Genomic DNA, 20,057 nt, shown 5'->3' with positions numbered 1-20,057 from the left:
ACACCCAGCACTCAACCTTTAACTCCAGCCCATACTCACAATGTCATCAATAAGATCTCGTAAGCCCCGGATGGTGAGAAGGCAGCTCAGGGGGAACAACAGAGTGTACCAGGGCAGGGTGGAGATTTCAGGAAAGGTCTGGAAAAGGAAATGAGATAGCAAGGGAATTTTAAAATCATTGTGATGGGCAAGGGACCAGACACAACTTTCATCCCACCTTGAGACACAGCTTCCCTCACTCCCAACTCTCCTAGTCCAGCCCTAGTCTGACTGGACCCCACCTAAGACAAATCAACTGTTATATTTACATAGAACTTCTCAGTTAAATTTCCATCTCTTTTTAAATTGGATGTGTGAACTAAACGTGGATCCCTGAATTTGGAGGCTAGGATTTCCGTTTAGGAGTGGCCTATATGAGCTTAGTTTATATCCAAACCCAATCATTTACAATAACCAAACTAAACCTAGGTTAAAACCCTCACAAAGGGTTTTTGAAAGGCAGTGAACACTACTGAAAACCACTATTCTTGACACTATTTGAGCCTATTACAGTCCACAAAGAACCAACTTCAGCTGTAGTAAAGCAAACCAGACATACTAAAATAAGAGCATTTCACATGTGAACTCAATTAATCACAGAGGAGAATTTCAGCTCATGAGGTTACTACTGTTGTGCAAACCCTTCAGAGCAACCACAAAACTTTGTACCTGTTTAACGATATTCCTTCAGTGTCTAATGCACCTCCATGCTTTAACAGGTCTATGGTCTACTGGCTTTCCCTGGGAACAGTGCTCCTAACCTCCTTAGTTGTTCTTCAAAGTCCTACCACAAATGCCTGAAAGACTAAGGGTTGCATGACTTTGTCTCAACCTCTGCAGCTGATCTTCTTGTGAGGCATAGAGACTATTTTTTGATCTTCATATGGAAGAATTATTTCTCATGATGAATCAGATGGCCCAGTGGATTTGTCCCAAGTTTCGGGGCTGTAACAAACCAGATAGAAAGCCAAAGAGAAGTAACCTATGGAGGATCCCACAATGGTTCTTTAGAAGATGGAGAGGGAAGCCAGGGGTCCTGTCTGACAGTCCCCTACTCTGAACACTACACAAGTTTCCTTTGCTGGAAGGAAGCATCTCTCACATGTGCTTTTACCTTGGTGTCAATCTCACCTGTAAGAGGATGACAAAGAGGAAGTAGACATTGGCCATTCGGTGCAACTGCTCATAGAGGTTTAATGGCAGGAAGGTCAGGATGTTGTACTTGGCTGTTTTAATGGCATTGCCCTACAGAAGAAATGCAGGTCAAGCCCAAAGTGAGAGTTCAGCCACATAAAATCAAGGATGTGTTTTGAAAATGCCGAAACATTCTAGTATTTTCAACTGCTCATGCCACAAGAGAGATTCTTCTTTTAAAGTTTTACCAAAATAATAAGATAAAGATTTGTAAGAGCAAAGGGTTATACGACTTAGAAATGTTTTAGAAGTTCAGAAACAAAATATTTTGTTTCATTTCTAACTGATCCCCAGCACGATGCTCATTATTTAGCTGAGAAAATGAAAAAAAACAGGTTTTGTTCAATCAAAACTTTTTTTCAAAAACCTTTCTTTTGATTTGACCATCAGACTAAAGAGCACTCTTCGTTCAGTTCTACTCCTCGTTTCAGAGCTCCAGAGAGCATCTGGCTCACAAAGCAGGGAACGACGTTTCCTCCTCACACTGGATTATTTATGTCACTCTCCAACCTACAGCAGATCAATCTATGGAGTCTCTGTCATGTTACTCCCCAAAACCAGCTCAGAATATCAGGGGCTGGGTGGGCAGCTAAAGAAATGGCACAGGGTTGGCACAAGCTGACTCACCGCATACTTCTTCTTGGTCAGATAGAAGGCAAATTTCTTCTTGAACTGCAAGTGGTAGTTTCGGTCATTTGCCCTCACCTCCCAGGTGAATGCTGGAAAAGCAAGCAAGTGGCAAGTGGTCACCTCCCAGCTCTCACTAGCCAGGCCCTTGCCATTAGCCTCTGGCTTCCAGGGACAGWCAGACTGGACTAGTGATGCTGCTACCAGGCTCATGGTGATCCACTGCTGGTGTGATGCGTTTTCCATAATGCATGTACACCTTGAGACCAGCCAGTAGTGAGGCTGGTACAATTAGGACAGAGCAGGGTCTTTGGGGACATCTGGGTTACAGAGTAGACAAAACAGGTAGGAAGCTAGAAGTTTCCAGAGATGTAGGACTGTCCCCTGTGATTTCCCTCTGAGCCTCAGGTTAATCATGTGGGCTAGGGCTTAGTCTAATAACATAATCAGGCCTCGTGAACAACTCCCCCAGGCACAACCCTTGTTATTATTTAAGGCTGGTTGTTCCTCTCCTGATTTCATTTTTGCTATCACAGTGCAGCTATGGCCAAACAAGGGACCTCCTAGTCATGTTCCCCAACTGATAGCCCATCCTTCCAGACCATTTCAGCCTGAACTCACTTCTTGCCCATCTCACATCCCCATCCCACTTTCAGCTTTCCCATAAACTAAGTGTCTAACGAAAGAAAGAAAGAAAGAAACCCAACACTCATTGCACACTGACCTGGTGGCTTCTTTCCATTCAGGTAGCCTGAGGCTGATCCCTGGTCAGCCATGCTGGCACTGCTACCAGGATCTAGGAAGAAAGAGAAGCAAAGTTATTTGCAGCGCTGAGCAATGACAACATCGTCCTACCAGTATGCTAACAGTGCAGCTTCATCAGTCCAGGGAAGGACCTCAGGCAGAAGGGACACTTTTCTTCTGAGCACAAACTTAGATCTTTTTATTACCCCAGAGATGTAAATCTGTACTCTCCACAGTGACATGCAGTCCTCAGTAACCACTGAAATGTCATGGAAGTGGTGATGTCAGGCTGAACACCTATTACCTGAAAAATGTATGTCTCAGAAATAAAAGTTCCTCCTTCTGATGGACCATAATCTTGCTTTTGCATTGCAAAGACCTTTCCTCTATACGTTACCCTGTACACACCAACTGGTCCCATCCCATTCATGCTGTTATCTTCTCTTATTGCCTTTCCTCTTACATTTTTTATGCCAAAAAGGGCCAAACTCTCTCCTATCTCATCATGCCATCAGTTCAACTGAAGGGCACTGATTTCTGGTAGGAGTAAATCTAAGCCATAATTGTGAGTTTCTCCCTTTGAAGCCTGAGGTCCTTTACACTGCCCTTCTCAGGACCAGCAGCAGCTCTTGGATCTGAACAGAGATCAAGATTGCACTTCCTGCTGGAGTTTGGGAAAAATTGCCTCTAAACCAGGTATCTGCAAGGTACAATGGACAGATTTGGCAGGCAAGTGAATGGGGGCTCTCCCCATCTTCTGGCTACTCTGGAGCCATGAAATGGTTCCTGATCCATGCAGGAGTACAGCAACCTCTGCTTCAGTGGTAGAGGCACGATAGTATCAGAGCACTCACCCCAGCTTCCATACACGCAGCTCCTAGGAGACAGTCTTGACCCTCTGTTCACAGCTCTGCTGGCTTTCAGTCTGACTTCACAGCATTTCTTTCAAGTGCCCAGCCTGCATTTGAGCAAAGTGTAACTTCCAGAAAGTTGTTCCCTTCCAATCTGAAGAGACCAAGAGCAGGAAAATCTCTCGTTTCACTCTGGTGTTTTTTCTGATGGTCAGTTGCAGATTTGCTGTTCATGGATGCCTTAAGTTTATTCAAACCTTGCCTGGGCATTAGTGCTTGGGGTTATCTGGATAGGGCCCTGCCTTCCCAGTGTCCTCAAGGATGTTGGGGGCAGTCTAATCTGAAGGGTGAGGCAGTGTTAGCCTTTTGCACGATGGCTTTGACATGGATTATCTTTCAGGCCCACCTTAGCCCAGCTCCAGATACCCATGACAACTCAAAGATATTTTTCTCTCTCAGGAAGTTACAGGAAATCATTTGAAGTCATCAACAAGGAGGACAAATTCTCCCCTTCCTGCCATCACACCCAAGCATCTGTCATGCCCAGAGAGCAAACACCTTTGTCAATGACAAGATTTCCCTTACGCTCAGTAGCTCAGTGACCTTCCCTGCAGGGATGTTAGGGAAGATTAATTAATGTTTGTGAAGCGCTTTGTGATCCTTACATGAAAGGAGTCAGTGAGGTGTAAAGCATTAATTACCTTATTATTAAATAATCCCACATAGAAGTCTGTTCCTGCCATTATTTTTTATCTCACTGCTTTGATCACTTCCTTCTTCCGTTCTTTCACTGAAGCATCTACTTCTCTCCCTATCACTCTTTGTGATACAATGCAACTTTGTTTGATATTAGCTTGCCCCGACACACAACACTGCCCCAAGACACTCATGGATGCCACCAACCGGGCCAGAGCTGTCAACCTCATCCCAAACTCTGCTGGACTTGGGAACAGTAGGTCTCTGAAGTGCTGTCTCCCAGTCTTCCCTGACCAGTGAGTCCAGACCAAAGCTAAACCAAAAGAACAAGCTGTCTTGGATATAATCAAAGCACAGTTACCCAGGAGAGAACACCTTAACTCCAAAGTACATGTCCCCATTCAAAACCACCTCAGAATAGCTCCAGGTCATGAACAGCCATTCAAATGCAAAGAGATCCTGAACATTAATGTGAGCAGTACACCCAGTTTTGTCTGTGTCTCTGATCTCACTAAAGAACGCTTCTATCCACAGTGTAGTCCTTTGTTACCATCAAGGACTCCACATTTGTGATTGTATTTGAATCAGAAATTACACCCATGGATTCAGGGCATTTGGGGCCCATTTGTATGCATTTTGTAGCATAACTAAAAAGGAGGAACATGTTCCAGAGAGAAGGAGCTGCTGCATGTAGTGGGACAGCAGTGCTACTGCTACATAGCTCAAAATGCCTTTTGCCCTGTGCAATACATGGATGCTGGAAGAGCAGGGGTGCCTGGAGAGATTTCTTCCATACCTGGCTGCACAGAAGCCCCTTGGCACCCACTCTCACCTTCCCCCTTGGTTTGGACAAGACAAGGTGGCAAAGGATTTGACACACACAAGTGCGAAGCTCCCAGCTTCCTCCCAGCTGTTACGCACTTGTGTCCTTGTCCCACTGAAACATGGGACATGTTTCCCTACAGACAGACAGTTCTAGGCTGCATCTGGTTGCAGAGAGTCAAGGAAGGAATACCAAGCTTCCTCTCCATGTCGTTGCTCCTGGCAGATATGCTTCCTTGCCTCCTCTGAGCAGACAGGCAGGAGAGATGGACTCCACCTGACCACACAGAGATATCTCCTCCTCATAAACATAAAGGGGGCTGAGGGATATTAACTTAGAAGGAGGTACCCACACTGCAGGGAACATCTGAAAGGAGATGAGATGAACTTCACGGTAGCAAGAACAGAGAAACTGAGCTTGGAGGGCGAGTTCATGGCTCTTTCTCCCTCCTGTCCCATGGGTACTATCCCCTCCTCAAGCCTTGATATGCTCATTGATATGCTGATGGAGCACATTGGCTGAGTCAAAAAGAATTGTTCCTGGGGACTCCAGCACCTTCTAGACTCCTGTCTTTTCCAGCCATCACAAGAAGGGATTTTCATCTTTTCTTTAGAGCTTCCCTAGCTCGCTACCTCCATGCACATTTCCATCAGTGAAAAAGCTAGCTTAAGTGATTCCTGCTCCACAGCCACTTGCTTACACCCCTCTAAACGAATCAGCACGTCTTGGTTTGCACTGATGGAGCTGGTTTGGAGTTATGCTGTAAACCCAGTCAAGGTTGGACAAAATTCTCCTCTCTTTATTATTTTGGAGACATGTTTAAAAAAACAAAAAAACCCACACACATTTCACTACCTGCTTTCCACCCCTGCTCCATAAACAACTGTACTGACATAGCAGAGGATAAGACAATAACTCATAAGACAGCTTTGTTACAGAAGAAAAACATACTTGAACAGCTTCCTACACCCCCCTAATACAACTAACCATGCTAGGACCCCACCCCCAACATTGGTCAAGATGTAGACAGGGCAGCTGCTGTCTAAGGGACAAGGAGTCAGGAGCCAGACACAATAACACAGCCAGCAAGGCAGGAGCCCAACTGGCCAGGGCTCCATCTTGCAGCCCCAAGCAAGACAAGCAGGGCAGACCCAGGGATGGCAGCTGGGGTCAGCCCAGATCATCAAGAAAGCTTGTAGTTAAACAAGGCAGGTCCAAGGCCAAACCGGGAAGTCAATCCAGAGGTCAGGGTCAGATCCAACAACCATAACCAGGGTCAGACACAGCCAGCAATCACCAGGCAGGACCATAGTGACAAGGCAGGTCCAAGGTCAAGCCAAGAAGCCAGTCCCACAGGTCAGGGTCTGGATCAACAGCATCCACAGCTGTGACCAAGCTAGGTATCTGCAACACAGCTCAGGCAAGGACTGAGCTTAAATAAAGCTGCTGAGCCCATGGGAGAGGGTGTGGGTAAAGGCCCCAGGTGAGGCTGGTCAGGGCCATTAAGGCCCATTAGTGCACTCAGGGCCTTGACCCATTGCTTACAGCATATTCTGACTTTGCTGCTTGCTCCAGGACATTAATACTAAAGCTGAAGCCAACAGAGATGTGTACCGTGATGTCTGCTTGGTCTTACTGTTTCCAAACCATCAAAAGTTGAGACCATGTTAATCAAAGGGTCTAATCTCTGAATCTCACTGAAATGCATTGGAAGACTTTGTTTTCGTCTGTGGTTCCCCTTAAAGGTGACCTTTTGTGCTCAGCGTCAGGCCTGAAGTTGAATATCCAACATGTCCCTGACATGCTTAACATTTCTGAGCCCCATTGTACTGAATAATGATTGCTATTACCGCCTCTGCTCACATTGCTCATTGGCTCCAAATGACCAGTGTTCCCAGGTGATGCCAGACAAAAGTGTGGCTAATTAAGCACCTGCAGTTGGCGGGATGCGAAGCCCTCTGTGGCACTGTGTGCAAAGACAGCAGGATTAGCTGCCTGGCCAGCTGGGCTGCTGGAAAACAGGCATCCACATCAGAGCCCAGAAAGCAAGGCTGAAAGGAAAGAAAGACTGATTCAAAGAATTGGACGAATATATCCAGGAAGGTGTAAGCAGCGAGTTCAGTTCCAAGAAAACTCTACAAATCTCACTCATCGCCTAGATAATTAAAAATAAAAATTACACTTTGGGTACTCAGGAACAAGCATTAATCTGCTGCCAGGGCACCCCGCCAGCCCGAGGCCAGCTAAAGGTGACTGGCAAACACCAAGCATGCAAACAACCCTCTTGCTCCCTCCCCAGAGCATCCCAGCTGTGCTGAGTTTCCCATGGGAAAAAAGGACCGGCAATGGTCGAGGGCACAGGACAGAAGCCAGCCTTCTGGAGATCACTCTCCCAATGCCTTCTGGACTATCTGTGCCTCTTCACCATCCTCTGCCCTCATTTCTGCTTCACGCACCGGTGGTGCTGAGCCCAGAGCACCGTGTTCCAGTCCCCTGCTGCCAGGCTTCCACCTGGCTTTGCTTTAAACCCCCCTCAGATCCTCCCACCACCGTCCTCAGGCAACTGTTCCCCTGCTCTGATTGCTGACCCACATCTCATCTAGACTGTCCATTAATTAGGACACGGGAAGCCTCTCTAACTAGATGCAAAGGCCTGGGATGAACTGGCAGGTCCATCTAGCACAGAAGGGAACATCCTGTCCCACTGATTCCTGACAAATCAGTAACACGGTGCTGCTTAGTGATAGCGAGACAACTGTGCTTTACAATGGGGAAAAGCATGGTTTTCTCCCCGAGAAATGTCCTCCTATCTTAGTGGCGGTTTAAGCATGGTGGCTTAAACGAACACTTGACCAGCAGGCCATGCATCGAGCCGGGCAGAGTCTCAGCTGACAGGCAGTAACCCCAGAGGACACACCGTCAGCACCAGCTCTGAGCAACCGCGGTGCCAGCCCAGGTGGGCACATTTCATGTCGCGTTCGAGCACCTCGTTCCCGGGCAGCCAAAGCCAGATCCTGGACACCAGGAGCCGAACACAAATCAACCAGTCTTAAACCAGAATAGGCACAGAACCACGAGCATTTGCACTGGCTTAGTGAAACACGCTTAGATTTCTATCATTGGCTGAACTGATCTCGTGCTCTATTAGACAGGGTCGTAGTGTACATTTCTATTCCGTTTTGGCTTCCAAATCTCTGGATAAATGTTCAGGTGTTGCTCTGGTCAGTAAAACATTCAAAAGCAGTTCTGCTCCCCGCGTGCATTGGCACCGCAACGGCCAACTTCTGCGAGCAGAAGAGGAGTTTCTCAAAGCTTTTCTTCCCCTCCTGCTCTCTACCAAGCAAGCAAAGCTCCAGCAGAGCCTACGAAAAAGAGCGAGACAACCGTCACCGGGTAATTCGGGGTCAACCCAAAATGTTTTGTTATAGCCGTCCTCCAACGGGCTCTCCCTCAAAATGTTGTGTTTCGATTTAACCATATCCCTTTCGATAAACACAAACAACCAAATGGAAGTAAATGCTGCAATCAAATATAATGCCAACCAGGCAGCAATTTAAAATTGCAATATTTGGGCAATTCCAGAAGGGAGCGTTCCAGTCGGAGACAGTGGAAATGAAGTGTTATAACCTCCTTGACATCGTGTCTCTTTTTTATTATCTTTTTTTAGAGAAAACTATTTGTTTCTTTTGGATCAACTTTCTGAATAAATTGTCTAAAATTCTGTATTTTGGCAAACTTTTTATGGGAGGTGAAAACTGCTCGAAACGCACGGAGACATCAGCAGGTCTCTCTCCTCTGCCCAGACATCCAGTTTCACAAAACCAGTAAGAACCTAATAGCCCTGGGATAGCTTTATATTTAATATCTAGCAAACATGGAGGGCTTGCACATTCAATTGGCTTAAAAACCATCAACGGCGTCTCTGTGAACCAAGAAGAGCCTCCCCCAGGCCGGCGCAGCTGGGGTGAGCGCAGCCTGCTGCCCCCCAGCCCCACGGCACCCCCTCGCCCGCCATCCCGCCCCTGCGGCCTTCCTCYCTTGGCCTGGCGGCATGGCGCAGGGCAGCGCCGCCATCTTCCTCCTCCCAGAAGGTGGCACGGCCGCCATCTTGAGTGAGGGCAGTCCTCAAGCCGCACTGGGTGGGGGGGAAGTGCCCTTTGAGAGCTAAGGAGGGGCGGCATGGCCACCATCTTGAGTGAGGGCAGCCCCCAGGCCTCAGTGAGGGGGAAGTGCCCTTTGGGAGCCGAGAAAAGGGCTGGCATGGCCGCCATCTTGAGTGAGGGCAAAGGCCATCGCTTCGCCCAAATAAACGCAGACTTTACACACTAAGGAAACCTCCTCACAGCAACGGGGCAGGCTTGGCTGAGCCCAAGCGGCCTCCCGAAGGTGCTGGCCACCAAGCGTCATGCCTCAGCCCCACCTGGGGCCCGCTGCTTGCCCCCCTCGGCTCATAGCTCCAGGCGGTTCCTCCCTCGCCCCCTGCCGGCACGGCCTGGGGAGGGCCTGGCCCCACACCATGGGCACACAGTGCCTCTGCCAGTGGCCGCATGCCCCACCTTGCCGGCTGGAGAAATATCAGCTGTCCCGTCCGGCAACGCCACCTGGGCGGGAACGTGTCTGGCAGGGGAGGCCCGACGCCTCCCTGTGCAGACCTTGCCGCTCTCCCAGCCAACGGTGGCGGAGAATCAGCACTGTTTTTTTGCCACTAACATGACGCTTTCCGTCCTCCCAAGGAGGCAAGTAGCTGACATGATGCCAGAGATGCCAGAGACACCGGAGATGCTGGAGATGCCAGCATTGCGGGCGCAAGGTGGGAGCAATACTCATGTGGGCCCAAGGTGGAAAGTTTTCACCATGCTGAAGCCCTGATGGCCAAAAGCTAAACAATCAGCCGTAAATCCAAGTTATAGCGGGCAGGATGGAGGGATGCCAGGGAAGGAGTGTATCAAAAATAAAAAGAAAGGGGAAAAAAAAAGTCTTCGCTGCAAGGAGATCCCTGGTGCAGGAGGGCGATGAAGAGCGGAGGAGGGTCTTGGTGCTCATCTAACCTGGATCGCGACGTGGCTGGTTGCTGGCGGGAAAGGCGGGTGGCCGATGCTTGCCCTGACACGTGCAGGGCACACGTGCCCCGGTGGGGAGCCACCGAGGTGGCCGGCTCAGTCACCCTGCTGAGAGATGGTGCCCTCCCAGCCTCCGGAGCCCACCTCCGTGCTGCCAAATCTCTCATATTTTTTGAACTTGTCGCCCCCCATCTCTTACTCGGGCAGGTTTTGTCCTCCTCGAGGGTGCCAGGGCAACTCTGGTGCGTGCTGCCAGGGCACATGGCCAAGATGCTCTTTTCACCCCGGGCTCCGGCCACGCTTCGTTCCCCTCTGCAGCCCACACAAAGACACTCAGCACCGTGATAACCAGCCCTGTTATTGCTGCTGCTGTTTGCTTGGATTGCAGTGCAGCTTGCTGGCCCCAGCTGGTGTCCTCTTGAGCTGGGGACCTTATTGCTGTAACCCCTGCCTGCCTGCAGGTCGCCGCACCTCGGATTAAGACAGGCAGCTCTTCCGGGCAGGGAATTTCAGCCTCTGCTCTGGAGAGACTCGTCTGACCTTCCTCATCCCACCCGTCACCTCCCGCCCCAGGCAACCGCGAAGGCCGGAGCCAGCTTGGGGAGCGAGGTGCCCCTGGCGCTCTGGCCCGAGGAGCTGTAGCCAAGGAAGGGAGCGATCGGCATTCCCTCCTCTCCCGCGGGGCCTCTCGCTCCGGCCCCTCTGGGTCTCCGAGGAGAAAACCGCCCAGCAGCGTGCCTGGGGGTGAGTTTTCACTGGCTCTGTTGTTTCTACCAGCTCAACAGGTCCCAGGCAGGACAAATTGGCTGTTCCCATCGCACAGGGCACGAGTGCAGAAGTTAACCAGCATTAACCACGATTTGATTTTATTTAAACTGCATCCACCTCCTTTGTGGACATCTTTATTCCTCAACAAGGCTCTGCAAAGCAAGGTTACCTTGTCCAGCCAGAGCCTCCCTATCTCTGAACACTGCTGTCCGCACTCAGCTCAGGTACAGCCTCGCTAAGACTTGCCAGCGGTTCAACCACATTCACCTCCCCGCTGTCCCCGCATGGACTCACACGTGTCGCCAGGTTTCTCCCATGCACGAAAAGGCCCACGGAGAGGCAATGGTTAAAGCCACGCTGTGAAAAACGTGCAGGAGACATTGCCATCGGGTGCCCTGATGCACCAGCTCGCTGCCCACGAGCCAGTGCCGAGGCCAGGCAGGCAGACGGGAGTGGGGGTGATGAGCAGCTAGATGGATATGTATGACAACAGCCAGCTCATGCTTCCTCCTCCATTCATCAGATCGGACGGAAACACCCCCACACACCAACTGGCCTACATCAGAGTTCATTAAGCCTCTCTGGGGGTTTTTGGAGCTAAATGGACATGCCCAGGCCATGAATTTCCCTCCGCCGCTCTGCACGCTGCCTGCCCTCTCTCTCTCTCTCTCTTTTCCCACCTGGCTCCCCTGAGCTGCTGCTTTGATCCGACTCCGTGCGGAAAACCGCCCCCCCCCCCCAGTGCCGTCCCCGTCTCTGGCAGGAGAGGAGCCGAAATGCTCCCCTGCTCCCAGCAACCGGAGCAAGCCCCAAAGTGTTACTGGAGATGACACAGGGCGGCTGCCCCAGCCTCCCCGCTTCTCCCCACAGTCTTGTTAGCCTGACGGCAGCAAGGGACGCGGATCCCAGAATAGCCATGAGCCACTCGCTAGCAACCAGGCCCCCTCCTTACCCAGCGTTCGTGTGCATTCAGGTCCCGGGTCAGGACCGGGGCCGTCCCATGGGTGCCCCAAAGCGACCAGGAAAGAGATGGAGGAGAAGGAGGGAGGAAGGCAACTGTTGGCACCTGCTGCTTTTAAACGCGAGAGGGAGAGAGAGAGAGAGAGAGAGAAAGAGGGAGGGCAGGAGGAAGCCGTGCCACGCTCCTCCCTGGATCCCTGTACCTGCATGGATCGGCCCGTCCTCAGCCCTGCGAAGGGCCCCGTGCCGGGTGCCGCGGAGCTCCTGCCAGTGCAGCGGCTGCGGGGACCGACGACACCCGTCCTGCTCCACGCAGGGACGGTGGGGACAGCCCATGCCACACCTCCAGCCCTGGCCTCCGCAGGGACCTGCCTGTTGTTCCTGCCTCCCATCCCTGCGGCCGGCTGCCAGGCGGGGAGACGCTGCCGGCCCGCTGCCAGGGGATCCTCGCTCCTGTGCCAGCCCTCCGGATGCCCCCGGCCTCTCCCTCCTTCCTCAGAACTTGGCGCGGGTCAAAAACTGCAGTGATTTATTGYCTCAGCCCAGCCCAGATTTGACTAGTTGTTGTGGAATGAGCCATTCCCAGGCCGTGGGCTGCCGAAGGGCGTGAAGGTGGGCTCAGGGAGAGCCAGGCGGGTACCGAACCCGGGTGCTTGTACCAGGGAGGGGGCTGAAGTCCCCACTGCCCCTCGGAGCGCATCACAGCCATGCAGCCTTCATCCAGCCGGTATCTGCTCCTTCACAGTCGAAAGATTTTTACCTTCACATTACCCTTGTAAGGCAGAAAGTGCTGCTTTATAGCGGGAAAACTGGGGGCAGCTCCCTGCAGCTGGGAAGGGGCTGAGCCTTCCCCGAGCAGCCCTGGCCCGCACAAAGTGGCAGAGCCCTGATTGCAGCAGCTTTAGCTTCGGCATGGGCTGCCAAACCCAGCCTGGGACAGCGGCCACTTGTCCAGGCTGCTTCGTTAGCAACGGGACCTAACAAGGTAGATTAAAGCCAGCCCGGTGTTTGCGAGTGCTCCGATCACCTCTTCTGCCCTGCGCCCGTAACTGAAGACACTCCTCCAAGGTCACGTACATTGTCAAAGCCGTATCATGGAATCGAATCGCGTTTTTCCAGCATGCCAGCAAAAATGTCCCACCGTAGTGGTCCGGAGTTAGTTGTCATTAGATTAATTGCTCGCTGCAATTAACCACAGAAACCCTGAGGCAATTAACCAAGTGCTAGGCAGACAGTCCATAAAGCATTTACTGCGCAGTCATGAATAACTAGTTTGAGGACCATAAACAACCCGGCCGCACCGCGGACCCGTGTCCTCTGCAGCCTGCCCAGCGTGAGCGCGCTGGGTGCTGCAGCCCAGCTGGCTTTGGGTGCCGGTCCCAGCACCCAAGCGGCACCTTCGGGGCTGGCTTGGGCACATCCCTATGCAGGGTGCTATAAACCCATCCAGGTTCACAGGGTTGCTCCTCACCGCCTCGCTCTCAGAGGGGGGCAACCTCCCCGAAAGCTGCACCGTATAATGGTCCAACGGGGATCGCCCTGTGCGATGAGCCAAATTAATGAGGTATTATTATTACCCCTCGCCCAACGGATTGATGCAGCAAGCGTTTGGAGGCTTTGGGGAAAGCTCGGTGCACCCCACGGGGCTGCACCGGCGATGCAGAAAGCGGCTCGGCGGCCCGGGAGCAGGTTGGGCCACGAGCCGGCCGGGCGAGCGACACGCGGGGCGGCTTCCGTCCGTGATTCACGTTTCCTATAAGCTGCTTTCCGTTGCAAGGCTATTTGTCAAAACAGCTCTGCCCCGGTATGCCCGTCGCTGCCTCCCGGCTCCGCTGGGGCGTAAGGCGATTAGGCAAATTGGCGCTCGCCTCCGTCGCCCTGGCCCGGGCTGCGTTGCGCTGGCTGGCAAAGTGATTCATGCCTTTTAGCCTGCTGACTTTTCCTGTGCTCAAGCCACCCAGGCGCGGGACAGGTAAACAGCTYGTGTAACGCTTGGCCGCGCACCTGCCTGGGCGCGCGGCAGGGCCTTGCGGCCGCCGTGCAATCTCTGCAGGAGGTTTTCGTTTCGATATACCTGGGGACTGGCATTGCTCCTCTTTTGCCCGGTCCGAAGCTGCTCTCTGGGGCCAAAAGTCGTGGCGATCCTAATGCACTCGCTCCTGCCTCTCCCCCGTGAGACCCCGCAGGCACCGCGGCCACATCCGACGAGGGGCAGCAGGCACAGGATGGAAGAAGGGGCATTCCAGCTAGATATTAAGAAAAAATATTCCCAGAGTGGACTAACACTGGAGCAGGGCCCAGGGAGGGGGTGTCTCCATCCTTGGAGGGGTTCAGACCTCAACCGGCCGAAGCCCTGCTGTGAGCGGGGCTGGAGCAGGCACCTCTGGAGGTCCCTGCCAACCGCAGTTGCTCTGCAATGCTGTGGTTTTGCTGAAGGACAGGAGCTGAAGCTCCAATGCTYGCAGAGGGAGAGTTTGGGAGTCCTAAATAGCTGCCATTAACGTTAAACCCACCCACTTCTCAAAACACAGGAAGAGTTTCTACCCCACGGCACCTCCCCAGCTCCCGGAGCCCATCATCTGCCTCTGGTGCCCGCTCTCAGCCAAGATCTCCTAAACCACCGCAGCGATTCCCGGAGGCGCCCGTGCGGGTGACACCTGAAGCAGCATCAGAAAGAGGAAATCTGGTGTTTCRACCCTCCTGCTCCATCTCCCACTCACTGTCCCGTCCCTGCCCGCTCTTGCGTTGCCCCTAGCTGGAAACCACAGCGAGGAACTGGCCTGCTTATGCCATTGGCCGTGCTGGGAGTCTCTGCTCCGGGTTCACTCAAAAGCAGATAATATCAAGCTTCCTCCAGCAACTCCAAGCTTTCTAGTCTCAAAACAGCCAAATCTTCATTTTCCCCTGCGCGATCACCCTCTTATCACCGACACAAGACTCAGGGCTTGCACTGCTACACGCGCTTCCACCCGCAGCTCGCTGCGCGGGGGCACGAGGAGCTCCCGCGCCTCCACGGAGCTCCTCCAACGAAGCCCAYGGAGCCACCTCTTGCTCGCCAGCTTGCACCCGCTCCGCTCCCGCACCTGCCACCGCCATTCCCACCCTGGAAAGTGCCACTGGTCCAGTGAGCAACCCACCGCATCCTGGTCTCGCTTTCGCAGCCGCTTGCTGCTTCCTGCAGCGGCCGGCAGGATCCGGAGGAAGGAAAGGGCCTCGCACCCCGGCTTTCAGCCCCCGCGGGGAAGAGCAGCAGGTGACTTTGGGCTGGCGCGGGGACCCAGGAACCGATAACGCCGGAGGAGACCCGCTGAGGTCACCCTGGCAACCGCAGGCCCGGGCCAATGAAGATGACAATTTTTTTTTTACCAATCAATCAATCGCTCCCTGCAATTAGCTGGAGACCCGCTGAGGTCACCCTGGCAACCGCAGGCCCGGGCCGATGAAGATGACAATTTTTTTTTTACCAATCAATCAATCGCTCCCTGCAATTAGCTGAACACCCCCCCCTCGACAGTGCAATTAAGCGAGTGCTAGGAGGCCGGCGCATGGAGCAAAGCTGGGCAGGGGGATGCCGCTGCACCAGGCACCGCTCGCCTCTGCCCTGAATGCCACCGCTGACAGTGCCGGGGTGTCCCCAAGGGTGGCAGATCCCCCCCCCATGGGCCTGGGGCAAGCTAGGAGAGCGCCGGGGCGAGCAATGCCTATCGCCAAGGGAAAGCATGCCGGYGGCCAGCCCAGCTGGCTCTTTGCAGAGCCGTGCTCCCAAATTTCACACACCCCCCTCCGAGCAAAACACCGCAGCCCATCGCCTGCCYGCGGCACAGGCAGCCCGGGCTCACGGCACCCAGTTCCTGCCCCAGGCACCCACGGGGTCGCTCTGYCGTGGTGCCCAGGGACGAGGGGCAGGCATGAACCTCCACGACCCGGCGATGCCTCGGGGACGGCGTCTTTCGGCTGGGTCTGGCAGGGCCCGGGGGTGTCGCAGCCTCCCGCGCGCGGCGAGAAGGGTTAAATCTTCAAGGCCTGGCGCTGACCTGCGTCGCTCTTTTTGCTCGTGGATTTGCCAGCCAGAACGAACAGCTCCAGGTGCCCCGTTCCAAACTGCTGAGCACCTACAAAGCCCCGTTTGTTAGGAGAAAATAATAATAATTAGAAAAGTTCCCCTGCGGGACAAGGGATTCGTTTCTCTCCCAGCCGGCCCGTCCCCTCCCAGCCCGGGAGTGGAGCGACGCGCATCCCCGGGCATCCCGGGCCCAAGTGCTGAGCGGTTCTCCAGCACGGCCCCTCTGCCAGCTCCGGTTAATGCATCTTCCCAGCCTGAACCTTGGTTGTACTTCAGCCCCCCAGCAAAAGTGACCCCACGGGCCGTCCCGGCGCTCCGGGGAAGCAGCGATGCTGCAAGCTCTCGGCTGCTCAAGCCCTGCGTGCCAGCGTCACCCTGCAAGGAGGCGGCAGGCTCGAGCCCGGTGGCGTTCGACCGCCTCCGCTGGCCCCCCGTGCCGGCACAGAGGAGGTGCCATGACCCTCCTCTGCCACCCCAAAATTGCCCCCCCCCCAAATCTGCCCAGCCAGGCAGCAGCCATGGTGGGACCGGTGCCAGCGTCACCAGCGGGGCGCCGGCGGGGGGTCCCGTCCCCGCTGGGAGGGACGGCAGCTCCTCGCGGGGCAGGTCCCCGCCRGCCTCATCCCAAATCCAGCCCTGCCGGCTCAGGACAGTGGGAGAGCACCCCAGGGGCTGTGGGCAGGGCGGCTGGCGAGGACACGCCGGGGTCCCCCACACTGTCCCCAAGGTGGGTGGCCCCGCACTAGGGCAGCGGCGACCTGCTTTCCAGCCCCCCCGTGAGCCCCCGCTCGCCAGCCCGGCTGGGGAGGTGGTTGGAGGGTGCAGGAGGAGCCCGGCGCGAGCGGTGACACCCCTGTGTCACCCACCCCATCCTGCTCCCAGCTCTGGACCAGGACCAGGGACCCCCATGGCTGGGGAGCCCCCGCCAGCCCCCTCTTGCATTGAGGGCACTTTGGGGGCTCTGGGGCCCAAGGAGAAGCCAGCAGAGACCTGGGGCCTCCAGGCCCAAAAGCCACACGGGAGAGGCAGGAAAATCCACTTTATTGCGCTGCAGGGAGAGGCCCCACAACCCCCCCCCCCAGCACCTCCTTGCCCACCCCCAAACCCAAAACACGCCCTGGGCCAAACCCCCCACCCGCCTCCCATCCGGGCAGTTCACACAAGCGCCACGAGTCTGCCAGGTCTCAGGTCAGCTCCAGCTGGAGACGGCTGGCGGGGCACCGGGGGCTGCCGGCAGTCCTGGCGCAGGCAGCTGGTAGGCAGCGAAGGGCAACGCCAGCAGGCAGCTGGGCCGCAGGGTCCTCTGCCCCCGTTTGAGCTCCCCTGCCAGCCACGTCCCCGCCAGCACCCGCAGCCGGGGCTCCTCGAGGAGACACCACCGGAGCGGCTCTGTCGTCGCCTTCCAGGCGGGGACACGGCTGGGCTCTGACGGGGGGGACCCCGGCCCGTGGCCCCGGCGGGGGCTGGCGGACGCCCCCATCTCCAGGCGCCGGCRCTGGCTCTTGCGAAACTTGGCCCGGCGGTTCTTGAACCAGACCTGGCCAAAAAAAAAAAACACGTGGGATGGAGCCGGCAGGGMTCCGCATGGCGCTTCCCTCGCGGCCTTGCCAGGAGCACCCTAGGCAGGGTGCAGAGGGCTAACGCCGTGCATCCCCCGTCCCGGGCGCCCCTGCGGAGGGCGTCGGGATGAGGCCGGCGGCGCTGCTCACCTGCACTCTGGCCTCGGGCAGGTTGATGCCCAGGGCCAGGCGCTCCCTGGTCGCCACGTCGGGATAGTGGCTTTTCTCGAAGGCTCTTTCCAGCACCTGCAGCTGGCGGAGGCTGAAGGCCGTGCGGCTCCGGCGGTGCTTGGGGGGGACCCCGTACCCCGCTTCCAGCAGCAGCTCTGGGGAGGGAGCGGGGAGGGTTGGCAAGCGGCAGCCGGCTCCCGGCTGGAGCGCGGCACCTTTTCCCTCCTCCCTGCCCAAAGCCAGGCAGAAGGAGCCACCGGGGAAAAGGGGCTGCTGGACGGGACCGGGACCCCTTGGGGTTTGGGCAGGGTGCCTGGATTAATACCCCCAGCCTTGTAAACGCAGCCCCCCCCCCGTGCAAAATTAAGGGGTTAAGGGGGGTACAGGTGTCTCCCCGCAGGGTGAGCGGAGAAAGCCGTGACCCCCCCCAGTCCCCACCAAGCCTGGCCTCAGTTTCCCCTGCAAACCCTCCGGCTGGATCCAGCAGCCAGGATGAGCCCAGGAGGAGCCGGGAGAGCACCGAACCCCCCCCCGGGGCCGAGGCTGCCCCACGGCCCCCCCCCCCGGGGCCGGGCTCACCTGCCAGCCGCTCCACCACGCTGCCCGCATGCAGGGCTGCCGCCGCCGGCGCAGGGGCCGGCACGAGCGGGTAGGGCTCTGCCGGGGGCTGCCGGAGGGGCCCCGCCGCGGCCAGGGGGCTCGTGGCACCCAGCGGGTGCCCGCCGACGTAGCACAGGGTGGGCAAGGACGGGCCCAACAGGCAGCCGGGGGGGAGCTGGGGCAGGAGCATGGCGCAAGCGGGGTCCGGGAAGGAGTCACCGTGGGGGGGAAAACGCAGCTGGGAGGGAGCAAAGCCGCTCCGGGGCCCGGGGTTTGGAGAGGATCCGGGATGCAGCGTCCTGCAGAGAAAAGCGTGGAAAGGAAACGCGAGGAGTCACGGAAGAAAAGATCCGGCACCTTTTCAGATCTTGGCGTTCAGGGTATTTTGGTCCCTGATGAGCTTTGCACCCCTCCCTCTGCTTCGCCATCCAGGAGGGTGCCGGGAGCTCCTGGGGACATCGTGCCCCAGGTCCCCCCAGCCCCAGGAGGGGGGACAAAGGCGTCCCTAAGCCGGGACATGGAGGGATGCAGCCCCCCCCCGGCCAAACTCCTCACCTCCTCCAGGGCCCTGCACCGCAGCCCRGACGCCTGGGTCCTCTCCTGGCCGCACCCGCGAGCCCAGGGCTGCCGGGAACCGAACCGCCAAACCTCTCTCCGGCCCGGGTGGCTATTTAAGAGCCAGCGGCCGGCRCGTCCATCTCCCCCCCGCGGCGTAACCCCCTGGCGCCCGGGGTGCCGGCAGCCAATGGGGCCAGCGAGGCCGAAGGCCGGATTAGGGCTTTGGTTTTTCTTCCCCTCCAAAGGGGTTTGCGACCGTTCCCCCCCCGGGGGGGCCCTTTATCCCCATTCAGGCRGGGGATTAGGCTGAGCCGGGGCGGAAGAATGTGGGCTCGGGGCTGTCGCCGGCCCCCAGCGCTGGGGACAYGCCGGGGCAGGAGCTCCCCTGCCTCAGTTTCCCCAGCCGGGGCGATTTGGCTCCCCGGCAGGTCGCTGCCTCCCTCCTCCGGCATGTGTCCCCCAAAATGCCCTGAGCGCTTCGGGAACGACTYGGCCCCTGGTTTGCCCCCGGCACGGGTGCCTGGCACTGCACCGGCTCGAGGAAGGAAGGAGGCGGCYGCCCCTCGGTGCTCCCCGGAGCCGCTTCTCGGGGGTTTTGGGGAAACCGAGGCACGGCTGCTGCCCGTCCCCCGCACCATCCCCAAGCACCATCGGCAGCCGGGTTCGGACACCTCGCACCCCCGACGACCCCGCGCGGCCCGGAGCCTCCCGGCCTCCCCGGCTGTCAGAGCGCGTTAGTGTCCCGGCCCGGGGGGGCGGCCGGCCTTCGCCTCCCTGACAGTCGCGGCCCTGCGGCGAGACGGGATTAGGGGCCGGGGGCTTTTGTCTGCCCTCCGCCCCCGAGGATTAGCGAAAATCTGCCGGTTAAAAGGGTCGGCAATGGGGGGGGGCCCCGTGCACCCGCCGGGGTGACGCAGGGAGAGGGACAGGGCGGCCCTGGCCCCCGGTGAGGTGCAGCCCGCTCCCTTTGCCCAAATCCCGGCTCCATGCACCAAATCCCCCTCCCAGAAGGAGACGCTGGAGCTTATCCTAAGGGATAACTTTCCTCCCGCTCCGCCGGGGCACAAGGAGCCTTCAAATCTTCCCCCCCCGCGCCCCGGCTCCCACCCAGCTCCGCAGCCAGACGCTGAGGACGCGGGGGGGAAACCGAGGCCCRGGCGGAGCGGCTGAGGTGCTCCGGGCTCAGCCCCATCCGGCAGCGAGACGGAGCAAAAGGCCGGAGCGAGGCGGTTTGGGGGGGGGGGATGTGGAGGGAGCAGATGTGCCGGGGCTGCTGCGCCGTCCCCGTCCCCGTCCCCATCGATCGCGGCAGAAAGGGCCTCGCCGCACCGCTGTCACCACGTA

The 20,057-nt window shown here is 56.7% G+C and overlaps 2 protein-coding genes across 2 annotated transcripts in view; both read right to left on the bottom strand.

Moving 5' to 3' along the window:
* ATP8B3 (ATPase phospholipid transporting 8B3) overlaps positions 1-14,858 on the bottom strand; it is a 31,794-nt gene extending 16,936 nt beyond the window's left edge. The window contains exons 1-5 of the mRNA XM_026076515.1: positions 14,846-14,858; positions 2,585-2,656; positions 1,861-1,952; positions 1,171-1,284; positions 40-138 (exon numbers count right to left, since the gene is read on the bottom strand). Of these exons, the coding sequence (XP_025932300.1) occupies positions 40-138; positions 1,171-1,284; positions 1,861-1,952; positions 2,585-2,656; positions 14,846-14,858 (390 nt within the window). The remainder of the gene's footprint in view (positions 1-39; positions 139-1,170; positions 1,285-1,860; positions 1,953-2,584; positions 2,657-14,845) is intronic.
* Positions 14,859-16,996: 2,138 nt separating this feature from the next.
* On the bottom strand, positions 16,997-18,583 carry LOC112971280 (retinal homeobox protein Rx-like). The gene is made up of 3 exons (XM_026076514.1): positions 18,513-18,583; positions 17,535-17,784; positions 16,997-17,362 (listed from the first exon to the last, which is right to left on the bottom strand). Exons 1-3 carry the CDS (start codon positions 18,581-18,583, stop codon positions 17,015-17,017), a joined length of 669 nt encoding a protein of 222 aa, XP_025932299.1. The 3' UTR covers positions 16,997-17,014.
* Between the last annotated feature and the right edge of the window lie 1,474 nt (positions 18,584-20,057).

This window comes from Apteryx rowi, unplaced genomic scaffold (genome assembly GCF_003343035.1).
Source record: "Apteryx rowi isolate R43461 unplaced genomic scaffold, aptRow1 scaffold_433, whole genome shotgun sequence".
NCBI classification, from domain to species: domain Eukaryota; kingdom Metazoa; phylum Chordata; class Aves; order Apterygiformes; family Apterygidae; genus Apteryx; species Apteryx rowi.
This window is presented reverse-complemented; position numbering and strand designations above follow the sequence as displayed.